The 12806-nt window shown below is 43.7% G+C and overlaps 1 protein-coding gene across 2 annotated transcripts; it reads right to left on the reverse strand.

The window, feature by feature from the left end:
- Nucleotides 1–369: 369 nt before the first annotated feature.
- On the reverse strand, nt 370–12803 carry RNF185 (ring finger protein 185). Of its 2 annotated transcripts, none has more exons than XM_066603628.1 (7): nt 12721–12803; nt 8751–8969; nt 8150–8168; nt 5961–6073; nt 5805–5859; nt 2854–2971; nt 370–1212 (listed from the first exon to the last, which is right to left on the reverse strand). In XM_066603628.1, exons 2-7 carry the CDS (start codon nt 8918–8920, stop codon nt 1115–1117), a joined length of 573 nt encoding a protein of 190 aa, XP_066459725.1. In that variant the 5' UTR covers nt 8921–8969; nt 12721–12803; the 3' UTR covers nt 370–1114. The 2 variants fall into 2 exon arrangements, with proteins under 2 accessions (XP_066459725.1, XP_066459726.1); XM_066603629.1 differs by lacking the exon at nt 12721–12803 and adding an exon at nt 9050–9188.
- Nucleotides 12804–12806: the final 3 nt, after the last annotated feature.

Genomic DNA, 12806 nt, shown 5'->3' on the forward strand with positions numbered 1-12806 from the left:
CAGAGAGGTTGCCCTGCGACCTCTCTGCATACATACCCCGACGCTCCAGGACGTAAATGTACGTCCTGGAGCGGGAAGGTGTGACGGAGATTGGAGGTGTGATGGCCATTCCTTACCTAGATCGAGCTGCCCACACCAGGTGAGTCCCCCCCTTCCCATTTTTTCATTACTTCAGACACACTTTGTTGTGTAATTTACTCTGACGCGCTGTCCTACTTACACTTTTCTTTTTAATGTAATCAATTCATGTTCTGTTATATTGCATTTATTCAGGTTGTTTTACTAGCAAAACCTCTTGATAAAGTCATTCCACAGCACTAAAAAAGCATATAAAAAGCAGAAGAAAATGAAGACAAGAGTACTAGAATATATCTTAAAATTAACATTTAATCCCAGTGAATTATTAAAAATCTCATAAAATTGAGGACTCGACACCCTTTATTTCGAAGCACATTGAGAATATCTACAGACTGCATGGCATCTTCCAATGAAGATCAGGGGCAGATCTTGGAGCATGCATTTTGGACAAAAATGATTCACTCTTCATCCAGAGCTTTTACTTGTAGAACTCATTTCAAAGTCTTATTGCTCCTGAATCCTGATCATCTATCTTTCCCACGTCTTCGTACGTTGCAACATATACCACGCAGTGCACCACCTGCTGCCCAGAAATATAGTTTTGCTGATATTTGCCAAAAAAACGGTGTATTTTCCACTCAGTAGTCTCCTACGTTTGCTTCCAATATCCTGAGAGGCTGCTTCTTCACTTATTCTCCATTTGTATGTGCTTCCTTACGCTTATTATTCTGATTTGCATATGTTCAGCATTCTCACCCTGTTCCCCTCCAAATGATTATAATGGTGTTCTCTTGCACAGTATATATGTCATCTGTCAGCGACACTAATCCTCCATAGCCTTTAATACTATTGTGCTTTTTTTTACTCTTGTCTAAACAGCCCTCTTGTAATCTAAAGAGCAGTGACTAGAGAGTAGCACTTCAGAGGCCAGAGGAGGATACAGGACAAAGTTCAGGGTAAGATATCACAGGTATTGGGATAATATCCATGAACGACATTCAGTCCTTACTGCCATCCACAGATTAATCAGTGATATTCAAGCGATCAGCAGCCAAAACATTATTACCAAGGCAACAAAAAGGAAAAGACGAGACAGAAACTGTTCATCCACATACTGAGGTGTTCCGGGGACAGCTGTAAAACATGTCAAAAGACAGAAGAGAGAATCAAGAACATTGTACTCAAAAGATAATAACCTTGAATGTTTACAAGACAAAAAGAAAAAGAAAAAGTTTCCATAAAGTTGCCAAGAGCTAACAAAAATTATCCATGTGCTCCGTCCACCTCAAAACTTAATGAGAACCTGGGTTCAGTGTGCCAGGTGTGCAGTGTCCCATACAAGTTGTTCTATATAGGTCTGGGGTATTGCTACCTAGCAAACTGAATCAGAGGCATTGCAACTATTTGGCTAATTAAAAATCAAAGACTGGCCCCCTAACATGCTTCATTGGATACACCTTCTTTTTCGGAGGTTTGGTTTCTTTTTTGCCATTTAGAATTCTGACTTTTTAGTTATATTGTGTATGGAGATCATGGATAATTTTTATTGCAACTTTGTTGTGAAAGCACATATCCTATCCAGAACATCTACCTAGGTCAATTTATCTGTGTTTCAAAAAAATTCTGGGCAGGGAATGGGCTATAATAAAAATTAAGTAGTATTCATCCTTTCAATGATCAGACGCAGCCGTCCTGGAAGCTCTTGCAGCGGTCACAGCCATCCATTGTTCACTTGACCACTGCAACCACTTATTGGCAGTCACACAAGGAAATCAGGGCAACTATACAAAATTAGAGGGCCATTTAATCGGTGAGGTTTTTTTGTCTTTTTTAAAGACCATTCCCTGCCTGTTAGCCTTTTACTTTGTTGGTCCCAGAGAACTCCTTTCATCATGCATTGGAGCCGATATACTTTCTAAACAAAGAGTCCATTTTAAGATTTTTTTCTTCTTTGTAGTGTGTTCTTTGAGGTTTCAAAACAATTCCATAGTGAACATTTAGTATCTTATGCTAGTAAAAAACAAACTTGTGAAGGTGCATGGTTTAAAGCAAATGCTCCCCTTTGAACACTATGTTACAGTTACTGTACTCTATACACTAATGAGCTTGGCTGCCCACAATGACAACCAGCTGAACTGTGAATGCGGTTTATAATATAGAACAAGATCAGACTGCATTCGCATGTTTTACACTATGGGGACAATTACTAAGCCCTGTATTTCCAAGACTGGGCTTAGAAAAATTGCCCCATTTCATGTGTGCTGAATAAACAGAGGGGGTGCAGGCTTCTTCATGTAGTAAGCGCATCCCAGCATCTCTGTGCGCTTCTCAGAAATGTATGCCAGGTCCAACCTGACATATTTATGGTGTAATTGATGCCAGGTCCTGGCGTAAATTATACATATATCTGTAGGTTGGTGGCCACGCCCCTCAAGCCCCACCCACTATTTAAAAACTGGCAAGGGTCAGTGCAGAAAGAAAAGTCACATATTTTTGCGTAAATATGCAAATTTTGTCAGAAACTGGCACAGATAGGTTTATTTATTTATTTGCCCCATTATGCCAAAAACAGCATCCAGATTGAACTAATTACCAAAACAAATATCAAAGATGCAAACGCTGGTCTCTATTTCAGTTCAACTACACCATTCTGTCCAGCACAAATGCTAGAACGAAGACCAAAGCTTGCAGAGGGCAGAAGTGGGTGAAGAGTTCTACAATACGCCCTCTTGACTTTGAATATGGTTATTAGAGTTCATTACAATGCTGCTGTACCTGGTGGAGGACGACCATCATTGATGTTAAATGCTGTAGCAAACATTCCAAAGGGAAATGCTCCAATGCCAAAGGACATCTGAAAGCCTCCATCTCCAAAACCAAACCCTTGGAAGCCCTGGATAATGGAAAAAAATGTATATTATATTATAACCAGGAAGACTAGTAAAACTCATTAACCCTTTCATGACCAGTGGTGTTTTGGGCCTTCATGCCCAGTTGACAGTTTCACCTTTTGGAGTGCTGCATTCCAAAGGAGATTGTCTTTATTTCTTAGCCTACCCCTTTTTAACTCTTAGCCTACCCCTTTTTAACTTTTTTTCCCCAGGACACACACCTTGTTTGCAGAGGGAATCCCTGTGACACCTTTACTGACATCACAGGATTTATTAGAAACCACCTGAATCTTTGTCACAGGGAAATTGAATATATAGTTTTGGACATGGAGCTCCCAAACCTATTTAAAAATATATTTGGAAAACCCCTTTCGGCTGGGTTCACACAGGGCGGATTTGCCGCAGAATTTCCGTGCAGAATTTCGCTGCGGCAAATCCGCCTGTAGCCGCTAATCCCGCTGTTAGCCAGCCATGTGGAAGAGATTTGTCAAAAATCTCATCCACACGGGACGGACAATCCATTGCAGCAAAGCTGGCATTAGCCGGCGCTGCAGCACGGATCCCCGGCCGCAACATGTCAATTTTTTTTTTCGTTGCGGCCAAGCTCCTCTCTATGGGAGCGCCGGCCGCAACGGAAAAGCATGCAGCCAAGTTGCTCCAAAACCCGTGGCTAAGTGCCGTGGGTTTTGAAGCTGCGCTTTCCTGGCAGAAATCTCGCTGTTTTTTGCTGCGGCAAAACTGCGAGATTTCCAACGGGATTCTGCCCTGTGTGAACCCAGCCTTTAATGTACGTGAGCTGAAAAGATCTGTCAAGCAACTTAGAGTATTCTAGACAATCACAGTGTAGTACCCGCCGCAACTTAACTGCACAGCCAAGAATATTAAGAACATACTTGTATTGGTTTCTTGGGCACAGGTTTTCTTTAAAGAGGTTGTCTGAGATTAGAAGAAAGGGTCTCATGTTTTTTCCCCCATGACTTATGCATGGTAGAGCAGCTCGGCCCATTTCACTAAACATGGGTGGCACTGGTTCTAGTTAGACTAACTATAGGCTAGTTACTTTTTTTGCAGCTTTTTTGGTATTATAGAACAGTAAAAATACATGCAAAAAAGTACGACTTTAATAATAAAATAGCAAAAAAACAAACCCACTGCATTTCACATTACAAATTTGACTATACTTAGAGAGATATATAATAAAGAATAATTTTGGGTGGATTTAGTGTTAAAATCCACCAGATGAACAAAGCCTAAATAGCCATTTGAAAAAAATAACATGGTTTTAAATAATTGAATGTAAAACTTTACGTCAGGCACATTTTGATATTCCAGGAGCATGAGCTGAAAACAACTAGGCTCTGTATTGGCTGCAAACCACTAGGTCTCTCAAAATATGGAGAACGACCATTAGGCATGTTTAAAACATCTCCTACCATTCAGTGTCCACATCAGAAATACTCCATGTGAAGGGGGCTTATAGGTAAATTATAAATCCTCATTTATAGTGGCAGGGTGATTCAATAATAATAGGGGTTCTGGTGTCTACCGTTTCCTAGTCCTCATAGGAGAGCAGCAAGACCCTCCAATATAGGAAGGGACATGGCAAGCACTTTTTATACCAAGCCAACACTTACTAATCTCAATTATATTTATATGCTGCATGAGATTTATAAATGTGCAACTGAAACCTTCCAGAACAATGGAATAGTGCACAAATATGTTAAAGGGGTTTACTGGGCGAAAAACTATTGACATTTCCTCACGGTAGTTTATCAATAGTGAATCATTGGGAACTCGCTGCTTGGGATCCCTGGCAATGAGCTGTTTGTCCTGCCCGCTGTCACTGCAGTGGGCCAGATGTCTGTCATTACACTTCAGCGCCCGACCCCAGTGTCAAAGGCAGAAGTGCTTGAAGTGTAATAGCAGACTTTAGCTCCCACGGATTTCAAGAAATCAATCTCCATCTAGGCCGCTTCCTCTCCTTTTCCCCTATGATGCATGTTTGGCCTCCGGCAGTGACCGTGAACTGTGAGATCTGCTCATCGAAAGGGGATCCGGAACGGAGGGTCCCCAGCAATTACCTATTGATGACCTATCCTGTGGTAGTTCATAAACAGTTTTTGCCCGGAAAACCCTTGCATATTTCTTGCATATTTTCCCACGTGACACACAGGGGGCGCAATATCAAAACACAACAATGTTTTTGCTCATAGCTGACAGCTTAATGCGATGGCTTATTACTGCCTGTAAACTGATGTGACATAATGTGAACACATTGTACATTATATTAACAGGAGAGTTGCTCGAACAGGAACAGCAGCTTGACATGAGATTAGTGTGATTACACCTGATGGAAGATGCAGACGACTAAAAGATGCTTAACGCAATATCCATTTTCAGCCCGTGAAACTGACACATAACGGCCTTCACTGATGCACCGTGCTTTAAAAACCGGGTTTCCACGAAAATAATTTTTTGCTCCAAAAGATTTGTTTTTTTACATGTATAACTGCCTGGACACTATTTAAAAATAATGATTGGGGCTTATTTTTGGGGTAGGTCTTGTTTTCAGGGAAACGGGGTATATGCAAATACATAGATTGGATCATGAAAAAGCAGGAAATGGCCAATCGTTGATTCAGAGCATTAGAAGGAAAACCAGGAAGCACTGTATGTCCTGCGTCATCTTGTTATTGTTAATTAGTTTTACTCCTGGGAAGCTCGTTACGCGTTAACTAGCAATTCCCAGGAGCCAATGCAGAATTACAGATCAGAAGCAATTGTTTCATCATGTGACACACTGTACAACCACCTAAACTTTCACACTTCACTCACCCCTCTGTTCTCTGGCTCTGGTCGCTGGCCTTGAGGCCGTGGAGGAGTTTTTTCCCTAATGGAAATAAGATTGTATAAGATTAATGTGAAAAACAACCCAGTTAATAAAAACCAGAAAACACTGTTTAGGCTTAAACAGAGATAAATCTTGCTTACCGAGGGTCTTCTTGCCCCGTGCTTCCTCTTCCATACAAAGGTATTACTTTATCACGGCTAATTCCAGCTTTGCACACTGGACACACCTGACGATTTGGTCGCGTTTCTAACCACTGAAGACAAGAAAGACACAAGTAGTGAGTCCTCATTAGCCGACTAAGAGTAAACGAACACAGGCCGGATCTCACCATCTCAGCCAATTCCCCTGGACTTCTCATATGGTTTGAAATTTGGAAATGAGAAGTATAGGTGTGCCGGCAGTCAGCAGGGATTCGCCTGCAGTTCCGCCAGAAATTTGCATTGCAGATGGATACTCTTAAGGTGAGAATAAAGCACGAGTTCTGTGAGACTGCGAGACGAACAGAACTAATGTGGTGCAATAACCCACTGTCTTCAATCGGTTAATTTACATGAGCAAATTTTCTCTCGCATCAATACTATGAGATTGAAAAGTCGCAGCATATCCTATTTTTGTGCAAGTCTAGAAATTATGCAATTTGCTCTCACCTGCGTAAATACAGTCTTAGGGTGCATTCAGACAACCGTATATCGGCTCAGTTTTCACGCCCAGCTGATATACGGCGTCTCTCTCTGCAGGGGGAGGAGGCTGGAAGAGCCAGGAGCAGTGCTCTGAGCTCCCGCCCCCTCTCTGTCTCCTCTCCACCCCCTGCACTATTTGCAATGAGAGGAGGCAGGACAGAGCAGGGCTAAGTTCCGGTAATTAGCTCCACCCCCGTCCCGCCTCTCCTCATTGAAAATAGTGCAGGGGGGTGGAGAGGGGGGAGAGAGGGGGCGGGAGCTCATTGCACTGCTCCCGGATCTTCCAGCTTCCTCCCCCTGCAGAGAGAGACGCCGTATATCGGCTGGGCGTGAAAACCCGGCCAATATACGGTTGTCTGAATGCACCCTTATACCGGGAAAAAAATTAAATTAAAGGCCCAGTGTTTACAAGAAACAAGTAATTCTAAGAAACATTTCTGCAACAGTTTCTACAGGAGAATCACAAATCGCATGTGGCGCTGCATGTCAAAACTCACACTTCATTTTATTCTCTGTAGTAAAGTCAGGTTCCCAACACTTTTTCTTCCAACCTGCTGAAAAATCTTTGGGGAAAAAAATACTAATCCGCGGCATTTCCTACGCCGGTATTAGCATAATTTTCCCTGATGTGCTGAATACATGAAGAGGCACAGGACTCTTCGTGTATTGAACACATTCTGGCACCTCTGTGCACCTTCTCAGAAATGTACGCTGGTCCAGCTTCTGGCGTAAATCATACCTACATCTGCCGACCCGGGGCGGCCAAGCCTCCTCCGACAAACCATGCCCACTTTTTTTTTTTAAATGGCAAGGCTGGTGTAGAATAGAAAAAAGTCACAAAATTTTAAGCAAATATCCATTTGCGCAAACATTTGGGACTTTTAATATCACAAAACATTCTATGGCTGGATTCACATGAACGTATATCGGCTCGGTTTTCACGCCGAGCCGATATACGTCGTCCTCATCTACGGGGGGGGGGGGGGGGGGGGGGGGAAATGGAAGAGCCAGGAGCAGGAACTGAGATCCCGCCCCCTCTCTGCCCCTCTGCACTATTTGCAATGGGGAGAGGCGGGATGGGGCAGGGCTAATTCTCGTAACTTAGCCCCGCCTCCTTTCATTGCAAATAGTGCAGAGGGGCGGAGAGCAGGCAGAGAGGGGGCACGAGCTCAGTTCCTGCTCCTGGCTCTACCATCCTCCCCCCTGCAGATAAGGACGACATATATCGGCTCGGCGTGAAAACCGAGCCAATATTCGTTCGTGTGAATGCAGCCCACAACTGTGCGCCGCCCCCATTTTTAAAATAACTTTTTTGCCGCAAAATGAAAAAAAGCGCCTTTTTTAGAAACACTGATCAGTTTTTTTTTACAGTTGCTTTTTATCAGTTTGCATCCATTTCCAACAGATCTGTTTTTTCCCCCAAAGAGGTGTTAATTTAAATGTTCAAGTTTATTGGAGAAAAAAAACTTATCAATAGTATTCACTGGGTACCTAAAAAAAACATCTAACAACAACATCTGCTCTTACGCATCACATACCGCCTTTTTTACAATTCTATATTATTACACTGCTGTCCTACACTTGTGCCCACCCTCACCTACATTACTGGCTAATACCATGCACAGAATATATAATAGTATAAAACTTACTTGATGCAAACACGGCCAGCTAGAAAGATAAAAGAAAAAAAAACTGTTATATGACGGCAGTATTAAAATGTTCCAGAATCTCTTGGATTACTGTATTTACATAAAAGCTTTCTTTATAAATAAGAATATTGGACATTTGCAATAAAAAGGGTTTTCCAGCGACCTATCTTCAGAATAGGTTATCAATGTTTAATTAGAGAACCCAGCTGATCAGCTGCCTGCTATCAGTGTCGCAATACACAGGGGTCTAAGCAGAAACTGTTGCTCTGACCCCTCTGTAGTGGCCGGCGCTTGTAACTGCAGACCCAGCTTCCACTGATTTTCATAAGAGCTGCGCCTGCAGTTACAAGCACCGGCCACTATAGAGGGGTCAGAGCTGCAGCTTCTGCTCCGTACCTTGTGTGTAGTGGCAATGACAGCATGCGCCCAATCGGCTGATTGGCCAGGGTCCCCAGCGGTGGGCCCTAGCCGATCAGCTATTGATGACCTATCCCGAAGAAAGGTCATCAGTAGTATTTCCCTGAAAAACCCTTTAAAAGCACTTTATACAGAATATATATTACCAGCCTGTGAAGCTTTCAAATAACGATGGGTTGCTTACCAGAAGAGGTGGCCACACAAGCTAATCACTGCATCCTTGGCTGTGTCCAGGCAAATGTTGCACTCAAATGTACTGTCTTGGCTGCTCCCCTCGCCATTACTACTTCCACTTGTTCCACCAGGGCCTGAATTCTCTGCAGATGCAGAGGCGGCTGGACCTGCACTTGCCATCTTACCCAAGTCACCACAGGAATGAGATAACTAAACCAAGACCGTGAACCTACCAGACACAAAAAGCAGTAATGAAGGTATCTACACATGCACACATTTAAGGCAGTCTCAAAAGTTTGGCAAACTTACCAAATATGTAATAACTGATCTGTGCTACTTTAGAACTGGCACCAAGAAGAGTCACAGACACAGTGCGGGAAGAGGAGATTATACTACAAGTGTATGTGCTGCTTTTTCACTCTGTTACATCATGTCCCCAAAGAATAAACTGATTACAGGAGAAGAAAAAAAAGCTTGGAGTCACGTATACAGTAAAAGAAGCCCAAATGAGGTCTGGAAAAGGAGAAATAAAAGAATGGGGAGGGGTTAAATAAAAGCAATTAATCCAAGAAATAGGAGAATGCTATAGAGACCAGCACCTGCCTGGTCCGCCCCTCTGGTACACAGGTAACCCAGCTAATCCCATGCCCACAGAGACCACCTTCACAGCTGTCATGCGATTTCACAGACCGCAATAGGATGCACATGTACACAGAAAACTCTGCAAGACCAGTTTAGCAAGTGAGATTTCAGCACTCAGGTGGCACTGCCGTACAGATTACAAACAAAGCAAACTGTTCCAAAAGGGCAGAGCTCAGAATGTTAGCAGGGATTATATCGCTCGTGGACTCATACTTACCTGCTATACAGTGAGATACAAAAAAATGCAATGTTTGAAAGATCCATAAGGGTATCAAAAAAGTGAAAAACAAGACAAGACCCCTTTCCTATAAGGCTCTGAATTGGTATTCATGACTTTGAAGGTGTATGAGCAACTTCCCTTACCCCAGGCAGGGAAGATTGTGAACTCGGTGCAGAGAAAGCCCCATTTTACAACCAATATACATTTAGCGGCCAACTTTTGTTACTTGCCCCTAATGGAGTTTTTATACATGCACACGTATGCATCTGTGCAAAAATAGCTCAGATGCATTCAGATTTTGACTCATTCTTGCAGGAACTAACACGCCAAAGACTGCCTCACATAGCCTTGGGGTATTGGCTCTCCAGTACATCAAAAATGTGAGTAGATCCTAGCACAGAAGAGCAGGCAAACATCCCCAATTTGTTTTTTATAGCTCTTACTTTCTACTGGAATCATGTCCCGTTTTGGCCGAATGCAGATGGCCAGGTCAAATTTCGACTGCGAGATTCTCGTAGCCGGATGCGACGCTGTGCCCCTGCATGACCGCCAAATTACCTGTCTGGCGTCTTCGCTCTGCTGTGCGGAAGTGCCGGCTGGTGCACAACCACATATGCGCAGAGCGGGCGCACCAGCGATGACGCGGCCATGCGAGCCTCGCACTGAAATACATGCTGCAATTTTTTTATAGCGCAAGTTTTCCCACGATGAAAATCGCGGCTGACTGCATTACTTTGCGTAAACCAATGCAATCCTATAGCAGCATTCAATAGCAGAAATTCCGCATGAAATCCCGCTGCAGAATTTCCGCCCGTGTGCATTCGGTTTTCTGCTCAAAAAGAACTATAAAAAAAAATTAACAAAAAAGGTGGGATCCAAGCTTACATGGACTGTTTCTGAGAAGAGGTTAGCCCACAAATCTGTTACACTAAGCCCGGCTTCACACAATGATTCTGCAGCATTTACAGTATAAGCCGTATGGAGGAGATTTCAAAAATTTCCTTTAAATGGTGTAGAAATTTTCCACAAGGCATCTGCAGCGTTTTTTTTTTTAATGCTGCATATTATAACTCACAGCATGTCTGTTTATACTGCAGAATTCAACCCTTGAAATGCAAGAGTTGAAATCCATGGCAAACCCGCAAGACGATCTGCACCATTAGGTACAGATTTGGCCACTGCAGATTTCCAACGTATTACAGAGCCCCCATAGCCTACAATGGGCATATTAAGCGCATAATATACACCAAAATAGGACAAACATCTGAAAGTCCCAGTGTAGATCAATGGGCTTTTTTATATTAAATATTTATTTGGATTTTCATCACTTTTCTTATTTAACAAAAACAGAAATAAACAAAAGTGTTGCGATCCCCCCTCCCATCTTAAGTCTCTTTCGTGTCTCCGGTATATAGATCCTCCAGCATACTGAGTAAACAGATGAAAAATGAGTCCATGAAATTCTCCATCCTTTCAGATTATCTCTTTAACATTGTCCCTTTGACCACAGTCAGCTGTACTGTCTATGAGCTCAATCCCTGGTTCAGTGAATCCTGTGCTTTCCCTCTTACATGTACAGCAACATTATATCACAATACAATGTAGAATTACAATAGCAACTTATTAACCATCAGCCAGATACATTTAGACACATGCCCTGTGATTATTTCATGGGTCACTACTTTGCTCTCTCGTTACTAGTCTATACCCTACGTATTGTTTCTCTTGTACAGTCGGTTTACCTAATGCGCAAGTCCAGTTGTGCCAAATGCATCCAACCATTTGGACCAGATCTTACTGTATTTGTGTCCTGCTTTATGTTTAACGTATATGCCTTTTTTCCATGGTAGAGTCGCTTGACTTTATCCTTAAATTCGCTCAATGTAGGGGGGGGGGGGGGGGGGGGTGTTTACTAATTCACAATTTTTTTGTAATATACAAGAATCTCGCTACCGCTCGCGCTCCTCCACTGGTATATCACTTGCACATCCTAGGATACATAGTTATGGAGTATACTCCAGATTGATTTTGTACACAGCATTAGGCCTCATGTCCACAGCATAAATAGATTTACAAAAGCCACGTATGTGCGACCTGCACCCATTGGAAATCATTGGGCACCCACAGGTAATTAAATACCTGCAGATGTTATTTTCCCCTGACGTGCAGATCACACGCATGGGCAAAAAACCGCAGCATGCTCCATTTTGATGTGGTTTTCCTGCACAGATGGCTCCCATTGAAGCCGTCCGGATCCGTGGCACGTCCGCAGCCGTCATTGCATCTGTACCGCGGACAAGCAGGAGTTAAAAAAAAAAAAGAAGCCATGGCACCAGCATCCAGAATGCATCCGCGGTACAGAAAAAAGAAGATCCAGCTGCGACGGAGGAGAGCTGCGCAGCGTCCGGACAGGTGAGTATAATGTATTTTTGGCCTCATGTCTGCGGGCCGGGTGTAATCCGCTGCGGGATTCTTCACGGGGAAACCCAGCGGGACCATGGACATGAGGCCATAGACAGAGAGTGGACCTCACTCTAGGCAATATGACCTGTCGGGGGGTCATGAGGACTGGAGTTGGGAAACACTGATCTATATGAATGAAGCAGCAGCCTGGCATGTGTCCAGATGTCAGGTGGAGGTAATAAGAAGCGGGGTCACCAGAGGGGGGCAGCACATCTGACATCAGAACTCACAAATAACTGTTGTACAAAGCGCCAGTGATGCAGCAGCCGTCCTGCATGGGAGCCAATGGAAAGTCTGGAGCATTACATAAGAGAAGGAAGGGAAGGTCAGGGACATTGTGTGCCTGCAGGTAATACCAGCTGCTGCAGCTCTCCTTTAGATTGCTCTGCATGCCGAGACTTGCACTTCTACAAAGGGAAGGGGCAATGGCAGGGCAGATTAGGCTGGCACCAGGTAGAAGACAAGGGATCTCGTTAAGCAGATTAGCACTGGCTCTAAGTATTCACCGCAATGCTCCTGCCACTAAGGTCCCATATGGGTGAAGGGGCACCCAGTCTACCAGCAGGACACCCGGGCACACTGCCGGCCGGTAGCTACCCCAATAGCTGGCATAGGGTTCGGAGACATATGTTACGAGGAAGTCTCCTGCTCTCACCTCCTATAAGCCGAGATCCACCATCACCAGCGTCAGCTGTAGGCGGCCTTGCACGTCACTGCCGGGTCACGGCTCACTGCAAGAAC

Source organism: Eleutherodactylus coqui, chromosome 5, assembly GCF_035609145.1.
Source record: "Eleutherodactylus coqui strain aEleCoq1 chromosome 5, aEleCoq1.hap1, whole genome shotgun sequence".
NCBI lineage: Eukaryota > Metazoa > Chordata > Amphibia > Anura > Eleutherodactylidae > Eleutherodactylus > Eleutherodactylus coqui.